Source organism: Dermochelys coriacea, chromosome 10 (genome assembly GCF_009764565.3).
Source record: "Dermochelys coriacea isolate rDerCor1 chromosome 10, rDerCor1.pri.v4, whole genome shotgun sequence".
Classification (NCBI taxonomy): domain Eukaryota; kingdom Metazoa; phylum Chordata; order Testudines; family Dermochelyidae; genus Dermochelys; species Dermochelys coriacea.
In genome coordinates this window covers 73,739,352-73,766,595 of record NC_050077.1, presented here as the reverse complement: position 1 = coordinate 73,766,595, position 27,244 = coordinate 73,739,352, and the positions used below count along the sequence as shown (strand labels likewise).

Sequence of the window (27,244 nt, the reverse complement as noted above, 5' to 3'; positions counted from 1 at the left end):
CACAGCTTTTAACCCACTAACCTTGCCAGGCAGGAAGTGCTTTTGGCACTCTCTAAACAATTAAGCATGTGAGTAACTTTACTCTCATAAGCAGGTCCAGATGGTTTAGTACGCCAGCTCAGGTGAGGGAAGTCAGATAAAGGGCGGCTGAGGTGGGTTCCAGCCCATCTGCGGGGCTCCTAGCAGGCACCTCACCCTTTTCTTGGCATGCCATTAGAATGATTATCCTTTTCATTTTCACCTCCTTCCTGCAAGCAGTCCCCCCCCCCGCCTCCATGTCTATTAGGTGGGTAAGCAAGTAGACATTGCAGACTCCCACAGTATTTTCCCCCCATTATACAGAGGGGTTCTGGAACAATTTTTATAGTGCGGGGTGCTGAGAGCCACTGAACCAAACAGTAAATTCTATATATAAGGGAAATCACTTCAAGTCAGGGGGTGCTGCAGCACCCCCAGTACCCATAATTCCAGCACCTATGACTATACTTCCTTGGTCTTTTCTCCCTTTGAGAGAGACAGAACAGGAATTGGAAGAGCAACTGGAAAGGAGAAACTGGGAGGGAGTCTCCGTCAGTCCAGTGGCTTCTGCAAAAATATCCCGTGAACCCCTTGCCAACCTTGGAATTGAGGCCATGAAAAGGGAACCCGGAGTGGGGTGGGGTCCAGCAAACGGACAAAGGTATTTGGGGGCAAAGGAGGTACACAATGCTCAAAGAGAGGTATGGGGTGTACAGGACAGGAAAGATCTGCGTGGCAGCGTGTGCTATTTCTTTAAAACTGTACCAGGAGGCCAAGGTGGGTTGGGGGAGGCTCTAGGCAGCTCTGCACAGACTGGGCAGTTTAAGGATGATTCTATTCTGAACGCTAAGTTCCTTGTTCAGTGTTAGAAAAAAGTGGCTGCCTCTGGGACGCGTTACTATTGGCACGTGGCAGGATGCCAGGCGCTGACCCAGCATCCATAAGAGGAAAACTCTTCCCCTGGGAGAGACGGCAGGTGTGAGAGGTGTTACTCACTAGGGGCCTGGCTTATAACGAGCCCCTGTAGCTATTGTTTTAGCTTGGGAAGGTGCTGGGAAAACAGGAGCACATTATATAGGGCTGCCAACCCTCCAGGACTGTGCTGGACTCTCCAGGAATTAAAGATGAATCTTTAATGGCAGATTATGTCATGTCACTGAAACCTCCAGGAATAGGTCCAACCAAAATTGGCACCCCAAACTTTATACCAAGCGCCCCTGTAGCCTGGTGGGGAGGGGGGGGGCGGGCCTGAGCGTGGGGCTCCCTGCAGCTTTGGGGGTGGATGTCAGGGGTCCCTCCCAGGGCAGTGTCTGTGCTGGGGGGGGGTGTAGGCACGCGGGGGGGGTCCCCCAAGGCTGGTTCTCTCTCCCCTCCCCCCCATGGGCTGTAGAGCGGCCCCCGTTCGCCGAGGGCGGGGGCGGGCGGGAGGCGGCGTCGCGGCTCCCAGCGCCGAGGGCCGGGCGCGGTGTCGCAGGCGGAGCGGAGCCCCGAGCCCCGAGCCCGGGCAGGATGCGCCTCGCCGCCCCGCTGCTGCTGCTGCTCCTGGCTGCGCTCCCCGGCCGGGGCCGCCGGGAGCCCCCCGCGCCGGGGCCGCCGCAGGCCGCGCAGGGCCCCGCCAACGCCACCCGGCCGCCGCCGGAGCCGCCGGGCGCCCCCGGGAACCACAGCGGCGCCCGGGTCAGCCTCCTGCCCGCGCTGCTCCGGGACCTGTCCGCGCTCAAGGCCGCCGTGATCGGGGCCTGTGTCCTCAGCGCCGGCCTCATCGGCTGCCTGCTGCTGCGGGTCTGCAGGTACCGGCCGGGGGGCGCTGCTCTCTGTACCCCCCGGTGGGGGGCTCTCCCCCATGGAGACCGGGGGGGGACACTGCTCTCTGTACCCCCCGGTGGGGGGCTCTCCCCCATGGAGATGGGGGGCACTGCTCTCTGTACCCCCCGGTGGGGGGCTCTCCCCCATGGAGATGGGGGGCACTGCTCTCTGTACCCCCCGGTGGGGGGCTCTCCCCCATGGAGACCGGGGGGGGACACTGCTCTCTGTACCCCCCGGTGGGGGGGCTCTCCTCCATGGAGATGGGGGGGCACTGCTCTCTGTACCCCCCGGTGGGGGGGGGCTCTCCTCCATGGAGATGGGGGGGGGCACTGCTCTCTGTACATCCCCCAGTGGGGGGGGCTCTCCCCCATGGAGATGGGGGGGCACTGCTCTCTGTACATCCCCAGGCGGGGGGGCTCTCCCCCATGGAGATGGGGGGGCACTGCTCTCTGTACCCCCCGGTGGGGGGGCTCTCCCCCATGGAGACCGGGGGGCACTGCTCTCTGTACCCCCCGGTGGGGGGGCTCTCCCCCATGGAGACCGGGGGCGGACACTGCTCTCTGTACCCCCCGGTGGGGGGCTCTCCCCCATGGAGACCGGGGGGGGGACACTGCTCTCTGTACCCCCCGGTGGGGGGGCTCTCCTCCATGGAGATGGGGGCCACTGCTCTCTGTACCCCCCGGTGGGGGGGGCTCTCCTCCATGGAGATGGGGGGGGGCACTGCTCTCTGTACATCCCCCAGTGGGGGGGGCTCTCCCCCATGGAGATGGGGGGGCACTGCTCTCTGTACATCCCCAGGCGGGGGGGCTCTCCCCCATGGAGGCCGAGGGGGGCACTGTGCTCTGTCCATCCCCAGGCGGGGGGGCACTGCTCTCTGTCCATCCCCAGGTTGGGGGGCTCTCCCCCATGGAGGCCGAGGGGGGCACTGTTCTCTGTCCATCCCCGGGTTGGGGGGCTCTCCCCCATGGAGGCCGAGGGGGGCACTGCTCTCTGTCCATCCCCAGGTGGGGGGGCACTGCTCTCTGTCCATCCCCAGGTGGGGGGGCCACTGCTCTCTGTCCCCACCCCAGCAGTAGCGTTAACACAGTGTCTCTCTGCTGATGGTTTCCAGAGGTTTCCTAGGCCATATTTGCACGTGACTAGTAAGGTGAGTCCATGCAGGGCTACCATATGCCGTGAAAGCCCTTGATCACAGCAGCACTATCACCTTTCTAGGTTGTGGGTGAGGGTCTCTGGGATGGGACCTGAAAAAGTGAGTCCCTGACCAGTCCATGTAGAAGTTGATGCTCCGATGGCCTTTTCTCTTAGGCCAGGGGTTCTCAACTGGGGGTCGGGACCCTTCAGGGGGTCGTGAGGTTATTATATGAGGGGTCACGAGCTGTCAGCCTCCACACCAAACCCTGCTTTGCCTGTAGTATTTATAATGGCGTTAAATATATAAAAAAGATTTTAATTTATAAGGGGAGTTGCACTCAGAGGCTTGCTATGTGAACGGGGTCATGAGTACAAAGCTTTGAGAAGTACTGTCTTAGCCATGTCTACCCGTACAGAGGCGCAGCTGTACCAATATAGCTGCATCACTGCATCACATCTGATGAAGACACTATGTCAGGAGAGAGCTCTCCTGTTGGCATAAAAAACGCACCCCCGGTGAACAGCAAAAGCTATGTTGGCGGGAGAAGCTCTCCTGCTGCCATAGCGCTGTGCCCACGAACACTTATGCCGGCGTAACTTATGTTGCTCAGGGGGTGGAATATTCACACTCTTGAGCGACATAAGTTTTGCTAATGTAGGTGGCAATGTAGGCATAACCTAAAGCCAGAAAAGCTGAAATGCATCTTCCTCTGGAGTAAAGGCACTCAGCACAAAGGGGATGGAAGTGGGTGAGAAGGCAAATTTTGGCCAGCCCCTGGCCGATTGTATGTCGTTTGTAAAATGTTGTAGATCCGCTCGTCAGAAAGGGGTTGTTAAAATGGAAAATAGAATGCGTATACTTTTGAATTGTTTGTTCCCTTTCTAGAGCATTCTATATTTGTTCTCAAGGAAAAAGTATTGTTCTGTTTCATTAGCTTAAACATGAATAAGCTCTTGAAATAATTGCCATAATATGAGTGTTTATGTGCTGTAAAGCATAGTGTCCAGGTGGACGGAGCAAAGACTTGAGTTTTGACTTGAAAATAGATTTCCCAATAGTTCTCAATAATCTCTAAGTATGAACTGCTAACTCCCTGCCTTCCACTGCCTGGTATATACCTGGCGTCCTGATTTTCCTTTGTGATTTTGGTAGACTGAACATCACAGGGTTATGTCAGTGTAGGTGCTAGAGTGAAGGAAATGCAGGGAAGCGTATAAGAGTGTGCAACTGTTTAACTGGGGATAACTTATTTCATCCAGTGTTTATCAGGAATAAAACCCCTTCATTTATAGCATGCCTACCTATTTGTGTGTATGTTGTCCAGTATTAATGATTAGAGAAGTGACAGGAGAGTCTTGTTTCTAGGTTTTGAAACTCCAACCCATATCAGACTTGATCTCTCCCATTTGACTCTGTTGACATCCCTTCTTGAACACCGTTCAAGACTTGAACACTTTGGATAAAACATCTTTTTTATCAGGTTGTGGTGTTAGGAAACAGCTATGACTTTGGAAGAGATACTGGAGGTGTCATTAAAAACCCCCCAAACTTCCCTGAATGTGTTTTCCACCCCAATTTTAAAATAAACTCAAAGCAGGAAAATGGGGTGAAAACTTCCTTGAGCAGTAATTTAGGTTGGGAGTAGTTTTCCTCTAGTGCAGCAGGGAGTAGGCTCATTCTGTCAAGTTTTCAAAGGGGGTGTCTCTTGTACGTGTGCGCAGATGGCGCATTGTGGGCAATTGTGGTGCAGTTACCCAACTTTTGTGTACAAATGAGATAAGTCTTTGCTTAGTGCTGAGGCCAGAGTTCAGCCCTAGGATAAAACCCAAATAAATGGGCTGGGATTGGGCTGGGTCCCCAAGAATTAGGAGTAGATGGAATTCTGGGCCATGGAACTACTCTGTGGACACTTGTGCAGCTGGAGCCCTGCACAGTGTGGTTGGATGGCCTGGAGGGAATGGGGGACTGGTTTGTGGATCCAGCCCTTCCTCTCCCCCAAATCTACGTTATGTTGGATTGATGGAAGCCTTGACAGAACACAGCTCTGCAGCGTGCAAGAAGTCTGCATCTGCCTGGTGGGATCCTGGTATTTTTTTTTCTCTCTGCAGTGTAACTACAGCAAATATATTGCATTCACCCTCCTCCTCTTCTGTGGGTTGGAACCAGGATGTGCTGAGTAACATTGTAATACTTGAAATCTTTGTATGATTTTATGTTGGGAAGAACACAAGCAAATCAAAGTCAATCACATTAGAAAACTGATCTCTCTGTTGGCTTGTTGCCGAGTTAGGACAAAATAAACTTACCAGTGTCAAACTGAGCCTTTCATGTTCGTGTTCATAAATTATTGTTTCTGTTGTGGTAGCAGCTAGAGGTTCAGTTGTGCTCGGCACTCTGTGTACATACAGTAAATGAAAAGTTCTTGTCTCAAAGAGCTGACCATCTAAGAGTATTTAGCTCTGGTTTGTTCACTCCTGACTTCATGGTGGAAAACTATAAAACCTTCAGTAGTTAACAGGAATTCTTTCTTACAGGTGTGTACAAAAGAAAACAAACCTGCAGGGTTGAGTCATATAACTTGTTCTCTGGGAAGCTGTGGTTGGTTGTTACTTGTAGAAGGAGGAAGTTGGGCAATGGAGGTATTTGAACAGGTGTATTTTGTGAATTCTTCTTCCACCTACTTGCAAACAGCTCTTCTGCAGTTACGTGGCTGTTCCAGCTAACTGTTCCTGTTCTTCCCTGTTTCTGAGGTCTTAATAATAATAATAATAATAATTAATAATAATCTTAATTTATTCATGCTGATGAGCAGAGTCTACATGAATTCTGTTCTTAAAGGGTTCCCATCTCATAAGTCTGTCCCAGTGAACAAACTGCAAAATATTTGCCGATGCGTGTCAGTGACTAGCACAGCGTAGCAAGATTCAACTTACCATGGCAAGTAATTTGGTTTAGGGGCAAGCAAATAAAACATTGCTTTTTAAAATAATTCTTCTCATCACTATCATCTACTCATCCAGGTTTGCAAAGTTGTCGTGGGATTATACATCAGAAGACTATTAGGCACTTGGGTGGGTCAGACTAAAGGCGGCATAGTCTACTAGTAAAATCAGTATAAGGTAATCTAAATAGCTCTTCTACTAACTGGCCTTGGGCAAGTTCAGCTTCCCTGCCTCAGTTTCTCCATATGTAAAAAGAGAGAGCAGGGTTGACATTCTTGATATTTTCCAAGGAAAAAACCAAGCAGCAGAAAACCCAGTCTTTTGAGTCTTCTTTCCACATCCTACAGAAGCCAAAGGGGACACAAACCCAATTATTTTAGAAAATTTTTTGCAGTCACCTTTACCGGCAAGCACTGCTGAGCTCTCCCATGCCAAACTCATTTAATCTGTACACGACTGCTTATAGTTAAAGCACATTTCATGTATGTGAGAGATTCCTGCTGTTCTTGTAATAAACACAGTGGCTCCCCTAGAAAAATGGAGCTTTTGACTTCTACATGCAGTAGTTTGTTTATCTGACATAGCCTCTAGTGTGTAAGCAAAGATTGATCTGAGTTACAAAATAAGACAAGCAAAACAACAAGCATGTTTGTACCATTTCTAGTTTACAGCTGGCAAAATAGTTTGGAGAGGAGTTCATTTCTGTTGCAGAAGAGAGATCACATTTACTCAAATGAAAAGCCTTTTTTGATCAAAATAAGAGCTTTGTTCATGCCCATTTTTAAAAAACAAAAAACAAAAATAACACCCCAAAACAAAGAACCTTGCAGAGACTAGTATTGTAAATTGCTGTTAAGCAGAATTTGTTGAAATCCAATATTTGATTAAACTGTCACTATGAAATTACACTGGTTTTCTGCAAGTAAATTATCCCTTTAGATACGGATTGTTGAGATGCAGTGTTTTTTTGTTTTTTTTTTCCATTTGAACAATTTATTAGTATGCCTGTTTTACAAGTTTTAGAAAAAGAATCCCAGAATTTTGCCTCCTGTGTGTTTTTGTCTTGCTTCCTCATGGTCCATGATGCCAGTGGAAGTTGTCAGCACTATGTACCCAAACTGACATGAAGGCAAAAGGTTGTTCTGCCACTTTTCCAGGTCCTTCAACTGAACATCAAGCTGGCAGATGTTTTATCACAGGCACTGGCTTGTGATACTTACATTCTTGCTTTCTTTCCAACTCACTGTTTTTTGTTTTGTTTTTTTTAATGGATGCTTTCAAAGATGACCTGTTCTTCTTCCTCCTTAGAAGTGTTTTGATCTGAGTGGACTTGGGATAGCCCAGTGGAGTAGAGCTTGGCACCGCCATAAGGGATCTGAATTCCAGCTCCCTCTCCCCTGGGCTGCTCAAAACTGCGCAGGCTGTGAAAGTGGCATGGTCCACAGTAGCAGGAGGCAGCATCTAGTTAGCAATAGCAACTTTTCTGGCTGACTCAGAGATGTGCCTGGAAAGGATGCTCAACCACTTCCAATGGCAGGGGGAATGGAGTATTTTCTCAGCATCACGTGTGTGCTGAGTACCTCCTTCGCTCCCACTCGTAAGCCAAAATATCCTCCACAACTTGCCAAATACTTGCTACTTCAGTAAGTGCTTCTGTCATGTTTTGATTCTGCCTTTTTGAATCCATATTTTGCAGCTCTCTTACTCCTCTCCGTTGATGTCAGTGTAGTTACTCCAGAGGTGAATTAGGCTTCTAGCTTACTAAGTAAACTGTGAGGGTTAACAACACTCAAAAAGGAAATGAAAGGCTGGAAACTTGGTTGTCTATGTTGCTTGATGAGGAAGCCACTGGGACATTAGATAAATCTATCCAATATATTTTTTTTTTTAAATTAGCAAACTGCACCTGCAGTGTCACAGTGGGGCAATAGGCGTTATCAGCCATGGTCAGTAGTGTTTGCTGTGACCTGCTGTAAAAAGTGTGAAAATGAGTAAGACTCAAGCTGGATGTGAGCACTGTTTACAAGGTAGAGGTCTGCCTGTTGAGAGACATGCTACTCACTTAGATAACAATAATATTTTGACCAAAATAACCTTTGATTACATCATTGCTGTCTGAGCCTCAGATTTCTCTACCAAATAGCTTTCTCTCAGGCCTACCTCTTTAATAGCTTCAAAACTGGTTACATTGCTATGGTTTAGGAGAGAGATTTAAGTACAGTGACTCATCATCTAGTCATAGGTTACAGGACCTGCTTATCCTACCTAGCTGGGTGGTGCTCTCTACACCTAAGGCTCACCTACAGTAGAAGGCCGAGTTGACTAAGTATAAATTGTTTTATAACTAGTTACTATACTCCAACAATACAAAAAACCCCTTTCTTCAATCCATAGGCAGCCAGCTGCCAGCTACTGGAGGGAAATAGATCACTTTGAAAGCAGGCTGGATAAAAATCAAGGATTTAAAAAAAAAAATCTTAAAAAAACAAACCCCCACTTTTTATTTAAGTACAAGTTTATTCTTTCAAAAAACCCAATTTAAAATTAAATTTGAAATTGACAACCTATGTTGATGCCTAAACTTATAATCTATTAAAACCATTTCAATTAAATAAAATTAATACACATTTGCTGCTGAGCTTTGAAGAAAGTTAGACCACTGAAATGGTGGAAGTCCCTGGTAAAACACCTGGAATCAGAGTTTTAGTGCTAGAACAGCTTTTGACAGCAATCACCTCTTCTGCAGGGAAAACATTTTCTTCATTTCAGTCTATTCAACTTCAGTGCAGTTCAATGACTAGTTCAAAGTTAAGAAACCAATTGGGAACTGGAAAAGCTGGGAAGCTTGTTTTCCTCTGCCAATCTGAATATAAACTAGGTGTGACGGTGCAATCTACTAGTTCTAAAACTGTTTCTGGTCACTATGCCCTTTATTATCAGTTCAATTCACTATCTATGGATAATATTGCCTTTGTTTAATAAATCAGTTAGTTCTAAATATAAAACATGTTTTGATGAACTTCATCTTTTTTTTCTTACATAGGCAGCAATTTAAGGCTTTTTAAAATTTGATTTAAAAAAAATGCACCATTTTTGTGCATTTTTAACTGAATTTTAATTTCCATCCAAATAGAGCTTGGCACATATCACAAGTTTAAAAAAAAAACAAATAAATGTATCATTCACCATTTTCTAAGATAATAAAAATGTAAACATTAAGAATCTGAATAAATGTAAGTTAAAAGTATACAGATATGGTGTATCCTCCTGGTTAGCAAGAAGTACTCCCAAACTTAGAGTAAAAGCTATATTTAGTTGCAGATGAACATGTTTTACTGGTTACCATTCAAAGACAATGAACCCCTTTCTTTAAGAAAACAGCTAAGATGGGTGCAAAAAACAATTTAAATCAGTAATTTAAATCAAGGCTTCCTGCTTGCTGGTTTAAAGCATGATGAAAATCAGTGTCTTAAATAGCTTTCATTTAAAATCAGTCCACCCTGTTTGAGAGATTATTATATGGGAAAAAAACAATAAAAAGCCAACTATGACCCCTACTGGAAACCTCTCTTCAGATGTCTGTGTTTTATTGGTCAAAACAGGAGTCTGGGTGCCCTATTTCTGGGCTTCCCTGCTCTCTTGCTTTATGAATTTAGATAAGTCATTTAAATTCTCCACACCTCAGTGTCTGTAAAATGGGGATAATAGAGATATAGTTGGTCTTACGAGACTAATGTTTGAAAGTGCATATTGGTCTTAGTACTATAGACTGGATTTGCATACGGTATTATTTTAGTTACTTTCAGGTACTACCTTTTAATTGAATCATGGCAAAGCCTCAGTCAGATGTTCCTGAAGTTTTTCACAACCTTCTTCCCAGCCTCCAAACCTCTTAACAGTTAGTGCAGTTGAACAAGCCTATGCTTCTGTTCTCTGTGGTTGAGTATGTTCCATCTCAAGAAGCTGGTTGTTAGAAAAAATGTGGCGTGTCATAGGGATAGCTTGGTGGTTTGAGCATTGGCCTGCTAAACCCAGGGTTGCGAGCTCAATTCTTGAGGGAGCCATTTAGAGATCCGGGGCAAAAAAAAATTGGGGATTGTGCCTGCTTTAGGGGGTTGGACTAGATGATCTCCTGAGGTCCCTTCCAACTCTGATATTCTATGATTACAGCAAAATGAATGCCTGCCTGAAAGCATGCAGAAGAACTCATCTTAATGGCTTCTGGTTTAATTTCAGGGTTTAAAATGATCATGTGAGCAAAGAAGCATGGTTCAATAGAAAATAGTAAAATGTCAGCGGTATTAATGAAGCTCGCATTCAGTGACTTGTTATGAGTCTGGAGTTTTCCTAGGTTTATTATCTGGAATCTTGTAAATGTTGCAGGAGCTAATTATTGCTAAATATGTTGGGCCCAATTCATTCCTAGTAGCACTTAATTGGAGCTTCAACAGGAATGGATTTAGTCTATTGTTTTTGGTGGAATTACAAATGAGAAACACGCTTATTGGAAAGGATAATTTAATCTCCCCTCCTACCTCCTCATGGCTGTTTTCAGGAGGTGTTAATGCTGGATTGAAAGCTCTGAGATGGTTCTCTGTGGGGTCAAGAAAAATGTTATTTCTGAGCATCAGGGTTGTTCACTAAAATAAATTGGAGGTTTAAAGTATATAATGAACTAGTGAGTTGACTAATGCATTTCTCCCACCACATGATCCTTCAGTAAGGAGCATGAAGTGCTACACATGACTAGTGTTTTACCAAAACAGCCCCTGGTCAAAAGACTGACATGAGTCATAAACTTTCTCCTCTCCAAGCCAACTTTTCATACGCTATGTTTCAATATTGAACACCCCTTCCCCAAGCTGTACTGAAATGTGCAGGCAGTGCATCCTTGTTCTTCTGGAGTTGAGAGCACTGTCATGGGGGGTGCAATTAACTGTCTTTAAATAATACAATGTTCTTTCAGTAGTTGCCCGAAATAAGCTGTATCTGCCTCTGTAGGAAATGAGCACTGATGTCTTGCAGCAAAAGTAGATCTGATTGCAGACAGAAAAACGACCTGTTCTTTGAATATGCAATCCAGCGTAGCCTTGCTAATTCATGCACACACATGGGAGATTCATTGCAGATTGTTTTGTCATGGCTGTTCACTTCCTAATTCAATTGTAGAATGTGCCTCATTCACTTTGAGGAATGTTCAGTTTAGTTTTAATGATGATGACATTTCATATTGTCTGAGTAAATGTTCTCTTGTAAAAGCAAAGCTTTCCTTGTAAGATGAGATCTCAACGCATCATTTTTCTCACTGCATCACTTTGCTGTTAGGTCTTGGCTGAAAAGGGGAGTGAGACTGCCAGGTGTTTTTGTGAGGATTATCAGGTGTTTGGTTAGTAAGGCCCTACTGGGTGGGGTCTGAAACGACTTGTTTTAACTGCTGGGATAATAGAGGGGTTCTCAAACTGGGGGTCAGGACCCCTCAGGGAGTCGCAAGGTTATTACATGTGGGGTCGCGAGCTGTCAGCCTCCACCCTGAACCCTGCTTTGCCTCCAGTATTTGTAATGGTGTTCACTACATTTAAAAGTGTTTTTAATTTATTGGGGGGGGGTCGCACTCAGAGACTTGTTATGTGAAAGGGGGCCCCAGTACAAAAGTTTGATTACCACTGGGATAATAGAACAAAACGCACTGTGCTCTGCTTGATGTGATACAGCACAGATTGTTACAGTGTAGCTTGGACCATGAGAGTTTCTTGACATTTTTGATGCAAATTAGTCCGTAGAATGCTCAGGAAATGAAAATTGCATTGCCCCAAGGTCTGGGGCTTGCGTTACTTAGTCCTGGACCAATGCCCCAAAACAATGCTATCTTCAGAGGCCAGTGACAACTTTTACATCAGATATTTCTTGAACGTGCATAGAGTTCAAGGCCAGAAGGGATCCTATGATGATCTTATCTGACCTGCATAACACAGGGCAAAGGATATTCCCCAATAATTCCTGCTTCAAGTTTATATCTCTTGTTTGAGCTGTAGCATATCTTTTAGAAAAATATCCAGCCTTGGATTAGAGATTTCAGGTGATGGCAACCCCAACCTATCTTGTGTGATTGGTCATGGTGAGACTTCTGGACAGCAGGAATGTTTTCATGACCTGTTAATGCTCCTGAACTGCTAGTTGGAAATTTTCCAGACATTTGGCTGTCCTCTGTTATCCTACAGATTTTCAATCTGATTTTTTTTAACTAAGAATTTAAGGAGAAATAGTCTGCATTGTGTTGGATAAACCATTTCCAGAGTGCAAGCAATTATGCTAAGATCTTTGTTTCTTCCCCATATCCCCAAAAAGATGGTGATATTGTAGCTTCTTTATTTAAATGCAATATAACTGAAGCACAAACCAATGTAACCAGCACAAACCTAGGCTTATGTCTGAGCAGTGTGAGGTAGCTCAAGACCTTGGGTTAATGGGTATTAATCTGTGGAATAAAAAGAGCCTGTAGAATACAGGAGCTTTGAGTTAAATAGATAGTGTCAAGCTAAGTACCATATTCTGTATCATTTTGGTTTTTTATGTCAAAATTATTTTAATGTAAGTAGATTCTGGAAAATGAGTCTAACAAGAGTAAAAGGTGCACAGGTGTATAAGTATCCTTGCTACAAAAGAAATTGAGCATTATGCTAATGGAAGGGACATTGGCTACACCTAAATCTTAAAACATGGCCAGTGATTTTTTTTCATGATACTTGCACAGGAGTGAGTATAAAATTAATAGAATATCAGGGTTGGAAGGGACCTCAGGAGGGCATCTAGTCCAACCCTCTGCTCAAATCAGGACCAATCCCCAACTAAATCATCCCAGCCAGGGCTTTGTCAAGCCTGAACTTAAAAACCTCTGAGGAAGGAGATTCCACCACCTCCCTAGGTAACCCATTCCATTGCTTCACCACCCTCCTAGTGAAAACGTTTTTCCTAATATCCAACCTAAATGTCCCCCACTGCAACTTGAGACCATTACTCCTCATTCTGTCCTCTGCTACCACTGAGAACAGTCTAGATCCATCCTCTTTGCTCAAGTGAAACGATTGGCTGTATTGGGGAGTGTTTGGAAACTTCACTCTGGTGTCCAAAAAAGGTAGAAGAAGTTGTCCACTCGTAAATATAACCTCAGATGCCCAGTCCTCTTGTAACTCTTCTCTGAACCCCTGTCAGCTTGGTAGACATTGACTCAGCCAGATTGCCGTGATTTTCTCATCTAAAGATGTTAGTTAACCTGTCGGCTGCCTCCTCTGATTAAGCCTTTGTCTGACTTATTGAGTATGGCAGCAGGGGGCTCTGAGCTGCTGTGCCAGCGATTGCCCTGCACACCAAAGGATCAATGGCTATGCCTCTGAAACTAAAAGACCGACACTGATCTGAATTACAGCTGACAGGAAATTGAGCTCTTCAGTGATGGGTGCAAGTGGTAGTGAGGAGGAGGGGCTGGCTTTGCATCAGGGTAGGGCTCAGCAGTCTGGGCTGTATATAGAATGGGTGGGTAACAGCCCACCCCAGCCCTTTCTGTAGGGAACACTTTCAGAATGAACCCCCTTTTTCTTTGTTTCAGGTCTGGCAAGAGGATTAAGAAGACACGGAAGTACGACATAATCACAACCCCGGCTGAGCGAGTAGAAATGGCCCCTCTGAATGAAGATGATGATGATGATGATGAAGACTCGACAGTGTTTGATGTGAAATACAGGTAGTGACATGGGTGGGTCTTGGTTAAAGGCTGCCTCCTGCTTTCTGTTAGCTGTGTGGACGGCTCTTCCTTTCTGCACGCTCACAATGCCTTGTCAAGGCTTAGCTCCGTCTCTGCTCTTCTCTCCAATCCACAAAAGCTTCACCACTCTCCTCTCCATGGCCCCTGCACCTGAAACCTAGTCTGCTATGCATCCAACCTCTCCTCCTTAAAGCATGTAATTTCCAACAAGCCTAAAAGCCCTAGTTCTCCCTGCAGTGAAGTGCCAACAGAAGAGATGTGCTCAAACAAAAAACTGTATAGAACTGACAAAGGTTAATGGGCTGAACTTCCCTGCTCAATCCTTTGCTGCTTGTTGCATCCCATGCCTGATCCTTCCTCCTACGTTGCATTCTTCCTGTGCTCGTATTTGTGTTGTGATACAGCATGGCCAGAGGGCAGCAGGAGAGTGTTAGTAGGGAGCCTTATTCCCTGTAGAGGGAAGAAAGTTTGCTACAGATTAATTAGAGCACCTGAAGCCAGTCACATGATAAAACCCCCCTGCTTCAATGGGACAAGAGGAGGAGTTGAAGCAGAGTGGATTGGCATTGGAGCAAAGAGCAGTTTGGAGGGAAGCAGAGGAGAGTTTAGAGAAGAGCTACGGTGGGCTAAGAAGACCAAGACCCTAGGTAAAGGGATACCGGGTTTGTGCAGAGGGAGGGCAGGAAGCCCCACAAGCTGAAGGGCAGGAGAAGGAAGTAGCCCAGGGGAAGGAACCGCTAGTTCAAGCAGTTTACTGCTATCCCTAGGGCCCCTGGGCTGGGACCCGGAGTAGGGGGCGGGCCTGGGTCCCTCCCTCTCGACTCCCCTCCTCTAGGACACTAGTGGGGCAGTTAATACCCCAGTTCAGGGGCAAGAAACAGTGCCCTTAACACCCTCTCCCTCCCCCCCCAAGAAGAGAAAGCGCGAGACCCATCATAGTAGTGCCAGCAATTTGCCACAGCGTGTAAAGGGCTTAGCTCACATCTGGTGCTCTTCATAAACAATATGCGTAGGGTCAGGCCCTACCAGTCTAGAGCTGCTTCTCTCCATAGCTGCTGTTGTGACTACGTGGGGGAAAAGCTGACAAGCTTTCACAAATGGTCTCTTGATTTGGGCATCTCTGGGTCTGAGGCATGCTGGTGGGACTTTGTGTTGGGGAAGCTTGCTTTGCAGATGCCTTTGCTGTATCAGCTCTGTGATAAACAGAGGGCTTCTGTCGCCAGCGCTGTCCATCAGGCCCCACTCAGCAGCATAAAATCATTATCAAGTTTTTGGGTTTTTTTAAGCCTTTGACAGCCAATAGTTTTCAGTTCCTGTCCTGTTGGAGAATTTCTAGCAGCCTCTCAGTGCAGGTGGGCTCTCGGGCGCTCTGATTTATGGGGTCAGTGTATTTGAGTCTCCTATTTTTATTTGCCTCAGAGTGGTGACAGCACAAAAGTCAGGTTTCTCATCCAAACAAAGACAGCCAAGATCCATGGTGCTTGGGCTAGAAAAAGCTCTGCTAATGATAAGGCTGCGTCTGAATCCAGGCAACTCATAATTAGGACCTTGTCAGAGACTTGCTCATGTCCCCCCCCCAGGCACAAATGCCCACCCACACACTCCTAGTTCTGGAGATGGTGGAAGCAGTGCATTCCTTCCAAGAGGCACTCAGTGGGCACTTAAGCATGTGGTGCTGTGTTTTGCTTTGCTAATTTTCAAAATAACGAAATACATCTCCCCCTAAAAGAGTTAGTCAGTGATAGGGAGCTGGTGAAGAATGACGGTGAGTCAGTCGTTTTGAGATTTGTAAATAAATAGCCCCCAAACCAGAATAGTCTCTTCTTCCCCTGACTCTTTTCTTGGCCAGCTGTCGGAGCTCCATATAGACTCTCTGTATTGGTGCTCATCCCCAATTAATCATCGTCTGGTCTCTTGGAGACAGCTGCTGTTGCGACTCCTACAGGGCTTTCTCCAATGCAGTTGTGAGCGATGTAGCACAAGCTGGCACTAGATCAGGACAACGAGGACCGGCTTGCTGCTCTCACAACCTTTGAGGGGCATGCAGGGTCACTGAAGTAGAATGTTTTTTGGATACTTAAAATGAGAAATGCAGCATTGTTGGAGGGAAAACCAGTGCCTTAGATTTAGAGCTCTGTTACTATGTTTGTATTACCTGAAGACCCCAATTGGAGATCAAGTCCTGTTGTAATAGGCACTGTGTGTAAGCACACCCCTCAAAGATGGTCCCTCCTCCAGAATGCTTACAGTCTAAGCATCTGAGGAAAGGCAATAGATGGATACAACAGACAGACAGGGAATCATAAGGTAACAGCAAGGCCTTGATGATTAAAGTAAAAAAGCAGTGTTCAGGATTTCTTTAATATAAGTGTACAAGTTTGAGTTACTCAAGTCTGGAAGATACGCTTTTTTTTTTCCCTCTTGTACCATTCAGGTCTTAGACTGACACTTGGATAGTGTTAGTATAGAAGAGAATTAGGTGAAGTTTTGCATGGGAAAAATTTTGACTTCTGTTTCTGGCTCTGCTGCTAACTTGCTGTGTGATCCTGGGCCTCTCTCTGCCTCCGTTTGCCTTTGTGTAAAATGGGGGTAATTGCCTATCCTTCAGGGACCTGTAGTGCTAACTGCTTGGAAAAGTGGCTTCAAATGATCAGGCAAAGAGTGCCTTAGAAGTGCAGGTATCAGAGGGGTAACCTGTTAGTCTGGCTCTGTAAAAGTGGCAAAGAGTCCTGTGGCACCTTGTAGACTAACAGACGTATTGGAGCATAAGCTTTTGTGGGTGAATACCCACTTCGTCGGATGCATGTCAAGTCTGCATGCATCCGATGAAGTGGGTATTAACCCACGAAAGCTTATGCTTCTATACGTCTGTTAGTCTAAGGGCATTGTTCCAATAAGCAGGGTATGCTTTACACCTGGGTATAGTTCTGACAAACCACCTCCTTGTCCCATTCAAATCCCTCCTGAGATGTGCTGTTTTTGCAGCTTTCCAGTGAATTCTGCAACACAGAGCACACTTTTGGTGCTTAATAAATAATATAGACAGCATGTTGCACTGTCTTTTGGGCAGCCTCGAGTGTTGGATTATGCATTGGAATTGCTTGAGCCTGAATTGGGGAGTTGAACTGTCTAAACTTCTGCTCTGACTGCTTCTACTGCTTTTCCACTCTCTTCCATGAGTTCCAGAGAACTTCCTTTACAGACATTTTGGGGCCAGGTTGGAGAGATTTATTCCTAACACAGTGAAAAGGAAAATCTCTGGAAACAGTAATGCTGTGGGAAAATGCATCCAGTAATGAAACATTAGGCAAGCCTATTGGAAACAATCCGACTTGAGAGTCGTAGCCATGTTTTCTACTATTTTTTTCTTCTCCAGAGCATGTTGTACTGCTGCTTTCGCAGAAATGAACTCAATCTTCTTGGGTTCCTTACAAGTGCAAATGGGCCTTCACTAGTCATAGATACATGTACACGTACACCCACCCCTCCACTTTGTACGATACTTACAGTATTACCACCAACGGGATACAGCGACCATAGATTTTGTTCACCATCCTATATCTCAGCTTTCTTTATCTTTGTTCTCGAGGAAATTCTAGTACAACAGATATCAAATTCTGCATTTTGAAAATGTTTTGCTACTTTAGGGATGTGCTTCCTGTTCTCCAGCAGTACAGCCCTAGTTTATGGGGAGTTACCATCAATCCCCTAGGAGAATTGAGATGGGGAGAGGTTCTCTGTGGATTTGAATGCTATAAAAAGTAACAAGGTCTCTGAATTGTGTGTGTTTAGATAGAGCAGCCTACTAGGCAGATCACTGATCTGTTAGACCCTCATCAAAGATTGTATCACATCCCAAAACAGTTTCTACCTTTTCACCATCACTGAAGTCACAAAGAGGTTTCTTTTTGAAGCAATGGGTTTGTCTTGGGCATTTCAGCACATGTCCCACCATTAAGAGGAAGGATTCCTCAACAGGATCCATTGTCTGAAAAGAACCTTTCCCCAGTTAACCGTGTTTCATTAGCAAAGGAAGGAGAAATGGGGATGGATCTCCAGAAAGAGCTGGCTGGGTGCCCTACCTCCAAGATTCCAGTTAGTGATTCCAGTCACTAATGCAGCTACTCTTGGAATTCTAAGCACCATGTCCAGCATCTTGTTCCTTCAGTGAACAGTTGCCTTGTGCTGTTTGCTGCCTAAAATGCAGACTGACGTGCATGCCAGGAACAGAATGAAATGGAGATCTGACACTTACTGACCTTGCACAAATTGGATAACTGTACTTTGATGCTTCCCATGTATTACTATTGTTCTACAAATAAAGAGGCTGTTCTGAATATTTAGCCAGTATGTATGGTTTGTAACAAGGCTTCACTAACTGCTGCTTTAGCAAGGTTTTATTTTTCTCCCCACCTCCACAAAATCTTGCAGACGCTATAACACTGACATGTTAAGTGAAGTTGTAGCCATTCTTCAGGGCTGATGAACTAGGGAAGGGACGAGACTGCTGTTTCAGCTCATTAGCTAATGAAACTGAGAAATAATGAGCCACCGTGAACGGGACTGAGGACTGGTGAATAACCTCACATGAGAAGTGCCTTCCATGGGCAGGAAGTTCCCTGCTCCCCTCCTTTTTATTTTCCTTCTAAGATTTTTAAATAAATTGAGCTTTGATGGGAGAGTGCCTTTCATCATCAGCTATGGCAGTGCTACAACTTTACTCCACTCATCTCTGATTGTCTTATCATGAAGCATTTCCTTTCCTGACCAGCTTTTCCCCTCCTCATACAGTCTCTAGCACCTGGGGATATGTCGGCTTTGTCTGCAGTAAAGACTCTTGGCCTACTGATCACTGATTGGATTCCCCTTGCATCCTATGACATCTCACTTATTCAGATACAAGCACTCCCAACAGTGCGTGGGCGAGCATGCCACCATTTGGACTAGAATGGCTTCAAGCAAGGCTAGCCACCATATAGTCTTCAACTGTGTCAGTGCCATTCTTGATGGGAATCACCGCTGTAATTGCCTCAGTGGTGTAAAGGGTACTCTATTTACTGCTCTGCAGTGCACTGGTCTCTAGGACCCAGAGATGGCTAATGTGTGCGTGCTGCACTGATGATAGTTACACTGATGCAGTGCTACTTATTGTACTGCCAGTGATTTGGTTCTCAAATGTAGGCCATGCTGCATTGTCACCTTCTGCTATAGTGAAATCCCACATGGTAATGTTCTGTCATCGCCAGGGAACCTAGAAATCCATTTGCCACGGAAAAACACTGAATTTGCATTTTTACAGAGAATCTTTAGTTTTTACATTTTGTGAAAAATAAAAACATATACAGTAGAACCCTGTTTATGCAAGGAGCCTCCATTATCCAGATCTCCATATTAACCAAACCACTACTGCCTGGGGCTGACAGTGGCTGCGGCTCGGGAGGGCAGCTGGTGGTTTGGTTAATACGAAGAACAGATAATGGAGGCTCCTTGGATAAACAGGATTCTACTGTATCAGTAAAACATTGTGTTCAACTGATACCTATATATGATGTGCCTTGGGAAACTAAAATTCAACGTTTCATTTTAATTGTGGAAAAACACAATTTTTTTTTTTTCATTGGAGAATTTTGTTTTTTTTATCACGGAAAACTAGGATCTCTGGTCATCAGTAATCTTCTCACAGAGGTAGCCCACAAACCTCCAAAAATTCCTTCTGGTTTCAAAGCAGCACGTGAAATTATCTGTCTGGTGGCTTCCTCGATTCAAACTTGAATCCAGGATGTTGAACTGCAGAGGCCTAACCGTGTATATTGGAAAAGAAGAGAGGAATATCTGATTCATTTGATCTTGCTTTTCTTTAGTACGTCCGTTGAGAAGGATTTCAAAGCACTTTGCATAGACGGAAATCCCTGCGCAAAGGGTCAGAATACAAAAGGAGAGAGAACTTGTTTAACAGGCAGTAATATAGAATGGCATATTGGCTTGTATGTACCAGCAAGGTATACTGCTGGTATCCCTACATGTTACTGGGATGTGCCAAAGCAAGACCATAACTTTCAAATATCTGGTGCTCTCATTAAGATGGCAACTGGGCAGATCTCTCCAGCTGGCTTGGAATATCTTTGAGTGAGTCCTGACACTCTTCTTGTTAACAATCTTAATGGCTTTCGTGCTATGTGTGAATACGAAATAACTCTTCTGATTTACCTGATGATCTGAAGCCCTAAATAACTAGCCTCATATTTTGGGTTCAAAGACTAAATCTGTATTTAACATGTAGGCAAGATCTGTTTTTACGTCTCTTCTTCACTTGCTTCTATATTTTGGAGCATAATTGAGATTGTTCTCCCCTTCCCCCATGCAAACAGCATTCTAACTGCAAGCCAGTTGCTGCTTAGCTGTGTAGCATCAGCAGCAGGGGAGAAGTAGCACTGATTGATTGTAAGTCTGATTGTTTTCATGCAGTTCATTTTCTTCGTTTGATGCTTTGTCCCCATGTGCAGTGGTTTCTAGCCCTGTACATCCATTGAGAAGCGGCAGATGGTGTAAATTGGGCTGCTGTCTGAAAGTGGCTTTAGGATTCCCCTGCATCTTTAACATCTTGCCACAGTGGATGTGTTGGTAAAATCCACCCCCTCAGGCTGTGCAACAGTGAACAATAATCACCTTTCATCTGCATAGCTGGCTAATTAGACCACGAAAAATTTTAACCAAACAAAATCCTGTCTGTGGCTGCTAAAGCCACTGGCTGCCTCTGACAAATACAGAAGCATATCTTTATTGGATTAGATTCTCCTGCAATCTCAGGAGCAGGAAAGTGGTTCTGTCAACATCTTCTCTCATCCAGAGAGCGCAACTTCTGTGTGACAATAATCTGAAACGTGTAACACAAAGGCTGCCATAAAGCAGAGATGCAAAACCACTTGGAAATAACATATGATTGAAAGCCTCGTGGAAACAATTACTAATCTGGAGTTGTGTTTTTGTATATTTTTTTTTATAAAATAAATTACGCTAAAAATTCAAGAATTGACTGAACGGTCTGTGAGGATGGATAATGAATATGGAGCCTTTTTGTTTCATGATCACTGATGGGTACCATGTAAGAAGCCAGGATAGAATAATGGGAGGGATGTAAGGGGACTTGAAGAGGCAGAATGTAAAAGCCAGAGATGGAATTTTGAGGCCAGGTGTCTGAGATCCCCTAAACAAATACTTAAAACTACAAACATTTCCTGGGTCTGATCAAACCCTCCACCCCTCCCCTAAAATTAGATGATGATCTTCAGTTTTTGAGTATAGATGCTCATTTTTCCTTTTAACAGCAGCAGTGAAAATGAGAGGTGTTTTAGAAATGTGGTATCTTCCAAAGTATTGACTGGAGGTGATGTTGCAGTTACATATCTGAGGTGCTACAGTGAGTAAATGGGGATTTTGTTCAACTGTCAGTATAACTAGCTTCAACCAGAGCGCAATAGTGTAAACACAGGATTCTTTACTGGATAGGTAAAGCATAAGTTAAGGTGTCCAGAACAACCTGCATCTTGGTGTCAGGGAGTCTCTAGGACTTGGTGCTAAAAAGGTTAGTGCCATATTAGGAAGCCTGGACTTACCACCCTCTGCAAAATGTTCCTTTCATGAGGCAATTTAAAACATCTGCATCAAAATTCTAGGGCCCAGAGTCCTTTCTGTGGCTGAGAGGTATGGGGCCTTCTTCTCTGTAAATAATGCAGAGTATATTATATTAATCGCTCTCCACAGAACATATCCCTGCCAGAGCTTAAATTGCATGTGCAGCCTTGACTGGAGTGCTGTACTGTGTGCTCGTTACAGCAAGGTGTTTGGTCTCCGGCGAGTGGCTATAACAGATTTATTGAACGTGAAAGCCGGAGGCCTCTTCTGTATGATGCTAGGCTGTTTAAATGTGTGGGGTGTTGTTTTTTTTTTTTTCCAGTAGGCAGAGTGGGGAAAGGTTCTGTATAAACGGAGGGTATCATTTATTCTCATGTGAAGGGGTGAAAATCACAGTAACTCGTTCAGTCGCTTACTATAAATACAACAAATTGCCTGGAGCATTGGTGCTGCTGTTAAGGGTTTCCTGGCCAGGTGCTGCTGTGGATTGCCAGTGCCAAGTGGCCAAAAGGCATTTTTGAAGCCTGTGTTCTTTTGCTGTTAGGCTATATGTGCTATGAAAATTAGTGCTGAGCACAGAGGCTCCCTGGTGGCTCCTTGGCTTAATATGCATAAGTGCTGCAGTTGTACCTAAAAGTTCTCCTGACTCCTGTCTGCTGTAACTGCCCCTGCCGAGGCAGCTGCTCTCTTCTCTGGTTTTTACCTTGTGGGTGCGTGGTGGAGGGAGGAAATGAGGGCTCCAAGAAGAAAATGGTCTGTGTAGTGAGCAGAAGGACCCCAAGTGAACCAGTTGCCTGGGGAAAATATCCTTTCTCGGGGGGTGCTCAAAGCTGTCCCATTCCAGGAGAGCAGCCACAGACTGTGGCTGTGATTGATTTAATTCTTATCCCTGAGCTTTACCTGTTGCTCAGACTGCTCTGGCTAATTTTCATATGCAGAAAATCAAGTCGATGATCAAAATCACCACAGAAATCAACCCCTGCTTGAGGGACCCAGTGGTGGATAGTATTGTTGTTTCTTTTGTTTTCCCCCTTGTACGTAAATTCCCATAGTTGCATATGATCTATTTTATAACAAAGCTTCTCTGACAGTACTAATTCTTTTCCCTGGCTGTCTTCCTTGCCAGGTAAAGCTGTTGTTGGAGCGCCGGTTCCCTGTGAGAAGTCAGTCAGCTGTCGAGAGCCCTGCTGAAGCTTAACTGTGAAGGAGAAGCTTTCATCTCTGCAATATTGAAACCAAAACAAACATTGCTGCCTCCCTGATGTTGTTTATACAGCACACAGCAGCAGGGTGTTTGATTCTCTGCCCAAAATGTCACCATTAAACTCCTAGTTTCCAAACTTCCACAGTAGAATGACCTGAGATCCTCCTCGTAGACTCTGATCTGTTGCTTGAAGAGGCTGTGGGGTTGCTAAAGCATATGGGGTGGATACAGCACTGTGTATAGACTTTCTGCACTCACTGCTCCAAATAAATTTTTGTAAAAGGAGGGGGGGGAAAAAACCCAAAATCAGACCCCAAAAGACTTTTTCCTCTAAAAACTGAATCAGATACTTTTGGTCTCTGTTAAACAGATCTTGCATTTTAAAGACTTGGAATTGTATGATCCTGGGCCTAGAGAAATTCTTGCCCATCTGATGAAGGCTGGTGGCTGAAACTGTGCTGAAATGTCAATGTGCATGGGTTGGGTTCTTTATTTTTTTTAATTTTGTGACTGTTGTAAAAAATTGTAATGACTTGCTACTGATTTTAACAATTGCACTAAACCCTCCTATAATGATGTATTCGTTTTCCAATAAAGCTCTTGTCAGACTTAGTTAAATAACATGAGACCATAGGGAAGCAGAAAAACTAGGCAAATACCATACTACAGAAATCTTGGATTGGAGGAAATAGATGTCTATTTTTGTAACTCCCCGCCCTTCATATGAAGTAAGACACAATATTTTTTGCCATCTTGTGTCCTCTCCTGGCTGTAATTCTTCTGCTAATCAAATTTTTAATCAATCTTTTTACGAAAGATCTGATATGCAGTTGTTAAATTGCAGGAAGAGAACACTGGTTCTTTCTGCCCCCCCCTCCTTGGAAGCATTCGTGCAAAGAATCCTCTCTGCACCAAACTGGAAATCTGCCCGCTGGCTGGCTGCCAAATCCCATATTACACTAAGAGATGGTTTTACCCTTGCTATCTACAATGCTTCACACTGGTAGAGCTGTGGGATGGCTATTTTAAAAAAACTAGAATATCTGTAATCTAGGCTGATTAAGATCCATAGCCTATGAGTTCTGTGCATAAATTCAGTGTGATTCTTTGAAAGCTCTGAATTCAAAGTTATTGGCATGGTTGCTCTGTTTTACGGTGTTCTTGAAAAGCAGCTGCAGTTCTGATGAGCTTTACTTGACATACTGACACTCTTATTGTGTGTTCTGCCAATATTTATGTCAAATACCCTTTTACTTCAGGATTTTAATCCATCTGGAGCCCCTCTTGCCTTTATGATGTTAAAATTACCTCCTGTTTTTGGAACGTACCAACATTTGCTTGACTCTTTTGGTAAATTCTGCAATTTGCTTGGTGGGTTGTGACTGCGAAGAGTCTGTTGCAAAGCTGCCTCTCTATAATAACTGCTCAAAGACTGCCCATGGAATTCTTGATTTGTTATCATGACAGTAGGTTATACTACTCTCACTTGTTCGGAGCACTCCCACGCCTTGCACCCTGAAACAGCCTGGTATAGATGCTGCACTCTTTCTTCACTCCACTTTGGCTCTTTGCAAGAAGGCCTCCATGTTCTGCAATAGCAATTTGCATTGACAGAAGCAAAATTGTAGTAGTCTTCTGACGAGCATACAGTGCAGTTTGGTGGTGTCCCTCTGAGTCCTTGCCTGATGTAGCCCCAGCATTCTAAATTCCTTTCCCCTTACCTGCTAAATGAGTGTTTTGTCACTCCATGTTTCCTCTTTAAAGTGTAGCAATGGTCAGAAAAGTGACAGAGTAAAAAGTTCACCTTCATACTCAATAGATCAACTTCCTGTGTGTCTGATTTCATACCTGCTTTATTGGCCTGTGCATTTTTATTCATAGTGACTATGCGGAGCTTACACAGCTCTGGAAGAGTGAACTGGATTCCATTCAGCTTTATGAATCTTTGACTAAACTTTCTGAGTTCCAATGGTGGAATTGTTATTGCTAGTGACAACATGATAGGCAGAACCCAGCTGCATTTTCAGATCCCAGGTGGCATTTCCAGCACTGGCAGTTAGCAAAACTGGCCTCTGTTGACTTGGAGTACATTTGCTGTGGGAGACTGAGAATGCAAAGGAAGCTCCTGATGGGATTTCTGCTGTTACTTTTCTGACTGTTAATGCACTTTTAAAGTGGATCGTTTGTTGGGAGAGAATCCCATTCTGTACAGAGCAATGTAGCAAATAGTATCATGCATTAAAAGAGGGAGCCAAGGCAGTTGTAAGTCAATAAAAAGTGGTGGTGGAAAATTCTTTGACACAATTGTGCTCTCATTTGAACTCTACATGAGAGTATTTAGCAAAGGCTTCACAGCTGGCCCATGTTGGAAAATTCCCACAGCAGAACTAATTAGATATCCAGACAATATCAATATAAAGTAAATTCAAGTCACTCCATAGTGCTGTTATTGAGCAATATTTAATGTGTCAGCTAAGAGGTAAAAGGTGGAGAAATTGATTAGGGTAAGTCCAAGCACACTGAGCTCTGGATTGCAGGAACTGCAAGAGGCCCATAGGCTATGATGACGCGCGATGGCTTGGGAACACTTTTTCAAGACAGCATGTTACAGAAATGGACTGGATGGCTCTAAGTAGGCAACGTGATGTCCTTTGGAGTTGGTAAAGCCTATGAAGAAGAGCGAGTTATGGGAAGTCCTTGGACAGGTTGAGTCCTGAAGTGAAAAATGGCAATGCTGGGTAGAAGGATGGGTTAAAGCTTCGATTTCCCCCTTCAGCAACAAGGTAAAGGGGGTGGCATGACTACTCTCTCAATGAAAGAGCCATCATGGCATGTGTTGGACATCCCTTTCAGAGGAGAATTTATGAAGAGCATCTGGAGCTCCAGAGGACATGTCCTTTGGTCAGCCATGGCTTGTCTGGAGTATCCTGAAACCTTTTCTGGGGACCGAGGGGCACTTTTTACTGCTGAAGACCGGATCCAGGTTCTGCAGATGTAGAGAGAGGAGGAAATAAGGCCATTTCAGTTTACCTAGTCTTTCAGATGGTCTGAGCAAACTCTCTTGCTGAATTCAGTGGGAGTCTGTCACTGGGATTTGTCAGACCCTATGAGCCCTGCTGAGTTTAAGTAAGTCAGAGGCAGTCTGCCTGACTTGCCTGTTGCTAACAAGCAAGATTGTTTGTTTCTGTAGTCCTCAGTGAACCTTTTGGTGGGGAACAATGTGATTTTTTTTTTTCTCCCTGCCCTCCTCCCTTTCTCCCCAAAGGCACCAAGGATGTAGGTGCCCAACTATCTTTGGAATAAGGACAACTCACTCCCTGGGGCTCCTTTGGTAAAACCAAACCTGTGTATATAAACTAATGGAGCTAGAGGAGAAATGGCTGCCTGATGAAAGAAATCAGGGCACCTTTACTAGTGTCATTCAAGGTCATGTCAACATCAGGTCAACATGATGGTCGTGTTGCCTGATGTTAAATTGCTATTGTAAACATGGGACGATATTTACCTCTTTCTAAAGGTCACTATATGTGATTTCAGATGTTTGTCTAGCTAAATATTTGTACAAGTTTATTTCAGTTAAGACATTAAGAACAGTTGATGTAACTCATTGTGTGTGTGTGTGTGTGTGTGTGTGTATTATATAAACTTTTTTTTTGTAGATAGTAATTAGTTACAACATAGCTTAAATGATTTTGGAATACCTAATTTTAGATTTCTATTGAAGAATGGCTAGCCATTAACCACTACATTGAAGTAATACATGTTCTGTGTGTCTTACACTGTAGAATTCCAGTCTGGTTGCTGTTGTAACCTGTTCAATGTTCGCAGCTCTTTGTATTGCATAGTCTTAAAGCTGCTTTGGCAGAGAGTGGCTTTTAAAGGCCCATTTTTATTTTATAGAAAATGGAGAAACACTATCGTATAACATTCATGTTAAATTTAACTTACTACTCAGCAAAATACACTTTAAATACCTGTTTAATCAAACCAATAGAGAGCAAGTAAACTAAAGTTATTTTTACTGGAACATGCCACAATGTGGACAAATACCTTACTTTGTGACAAATTACAGTCTCTTTACTCTGCTGACCATAATTCTTTTTGGGGAGGTTCCATTTGAGAAACCCACAATGCTCAGCTGATCAAAGGCTGTCCCAGCTCCCTTTCTCCCTCTGGGTCTGCCATGTCTGCTCTTCTGAGAGAGAGGAATCACTTGTGTAGACTACATGCTTATATGGCCCTCTCAACAAGCTGAACAAGGGACAAGGTCCGTCTCACCAGAAGAAGTAAGTTGGAACTGGATGTGACTTTTTTAGCAAAAGGCTGAAATGATTGCAAACCCTTTTATAACCTTGCTAGTGTATAACACTAAGTTGCATACATCAGACTTTATTCCAAGCACAAACTGATTTAATGTCAGTAAATGAGAGCACAAGCTGGAGTGTATTTGGAGAGCCAGTTTTGTAAGTATACCCTCTAAATTACTGTTGATGATGTAATTTCATCAGGGTGGAGATTGTGGATTTAAGATTTCTCTTTTCAGTTTCTGCTTATGCCAGTTTTGTATGTGGCTTTGTAAGAACCATGCAGTCACCAGGCCATTGATGAAAACGTTGATTTAGAATTTGCCCTTGTGACCAAAGCTTCCATTTAAAAAAAAAAAAAAAAAAAAAGGTAATGCAAGTTTGGATGGCCATCTCGTGTTACAATAGGAAACTGTTGCTATTAAACATGTTCTTATAAATCCA

General features: G+C 44.3%; 1 protein-coding gene across 1 annotated transcript; it reads left to right on the top strand.

Moving 5' to 3' along the window:
• The first annotated feature begins 705 nt into the window (after positions 1-705).
• FAM174B (family with sequence similarity 174 member B) lies at positions 706-27,244 on the top strand. The gene is made up of 4 exons (XM_038420661.2): positions 706-799; positions 1,409-1,808; positions 13,505-13,639; positions 22,419-27,244. Exons 1-4 carry the CDS (start codon positions 706-708, stop codon positions 22,420-22,422), a joined length of 633 nt encoding a protein of 210 aa, XP_038276589.2. The 3' UTR covers positions 22,423-27,244.

What these genes read in the sequence shown, in the direction of transcription:
- FAM174B (XM_038420661.2), top strand. Translation starts at nt 706, where the DNA reads ATGCTCAAAGAGAGGTATGGGGTGTACAGGACAGGAAAGATCTGCGTG. An exon ending in GTACCAGGAGGCCAAGGTGG is followed by an intron (nt 800 to 1,408) that starts GTTGGGGGAGGC and finishes CATGGGCTGTAG; the next exon opens with AGCGGCCCCCGTTCGCCGAG. An exon ending in CTGCTGCTGCGGGTCTGCAG is followed by an intron (nt 1,809 to 13,504) that starts GTACCGGCCGGG and finishes TCTTTGTTTCAG; the next exon opens with GTCTGGCAAGAGGATTAAGA.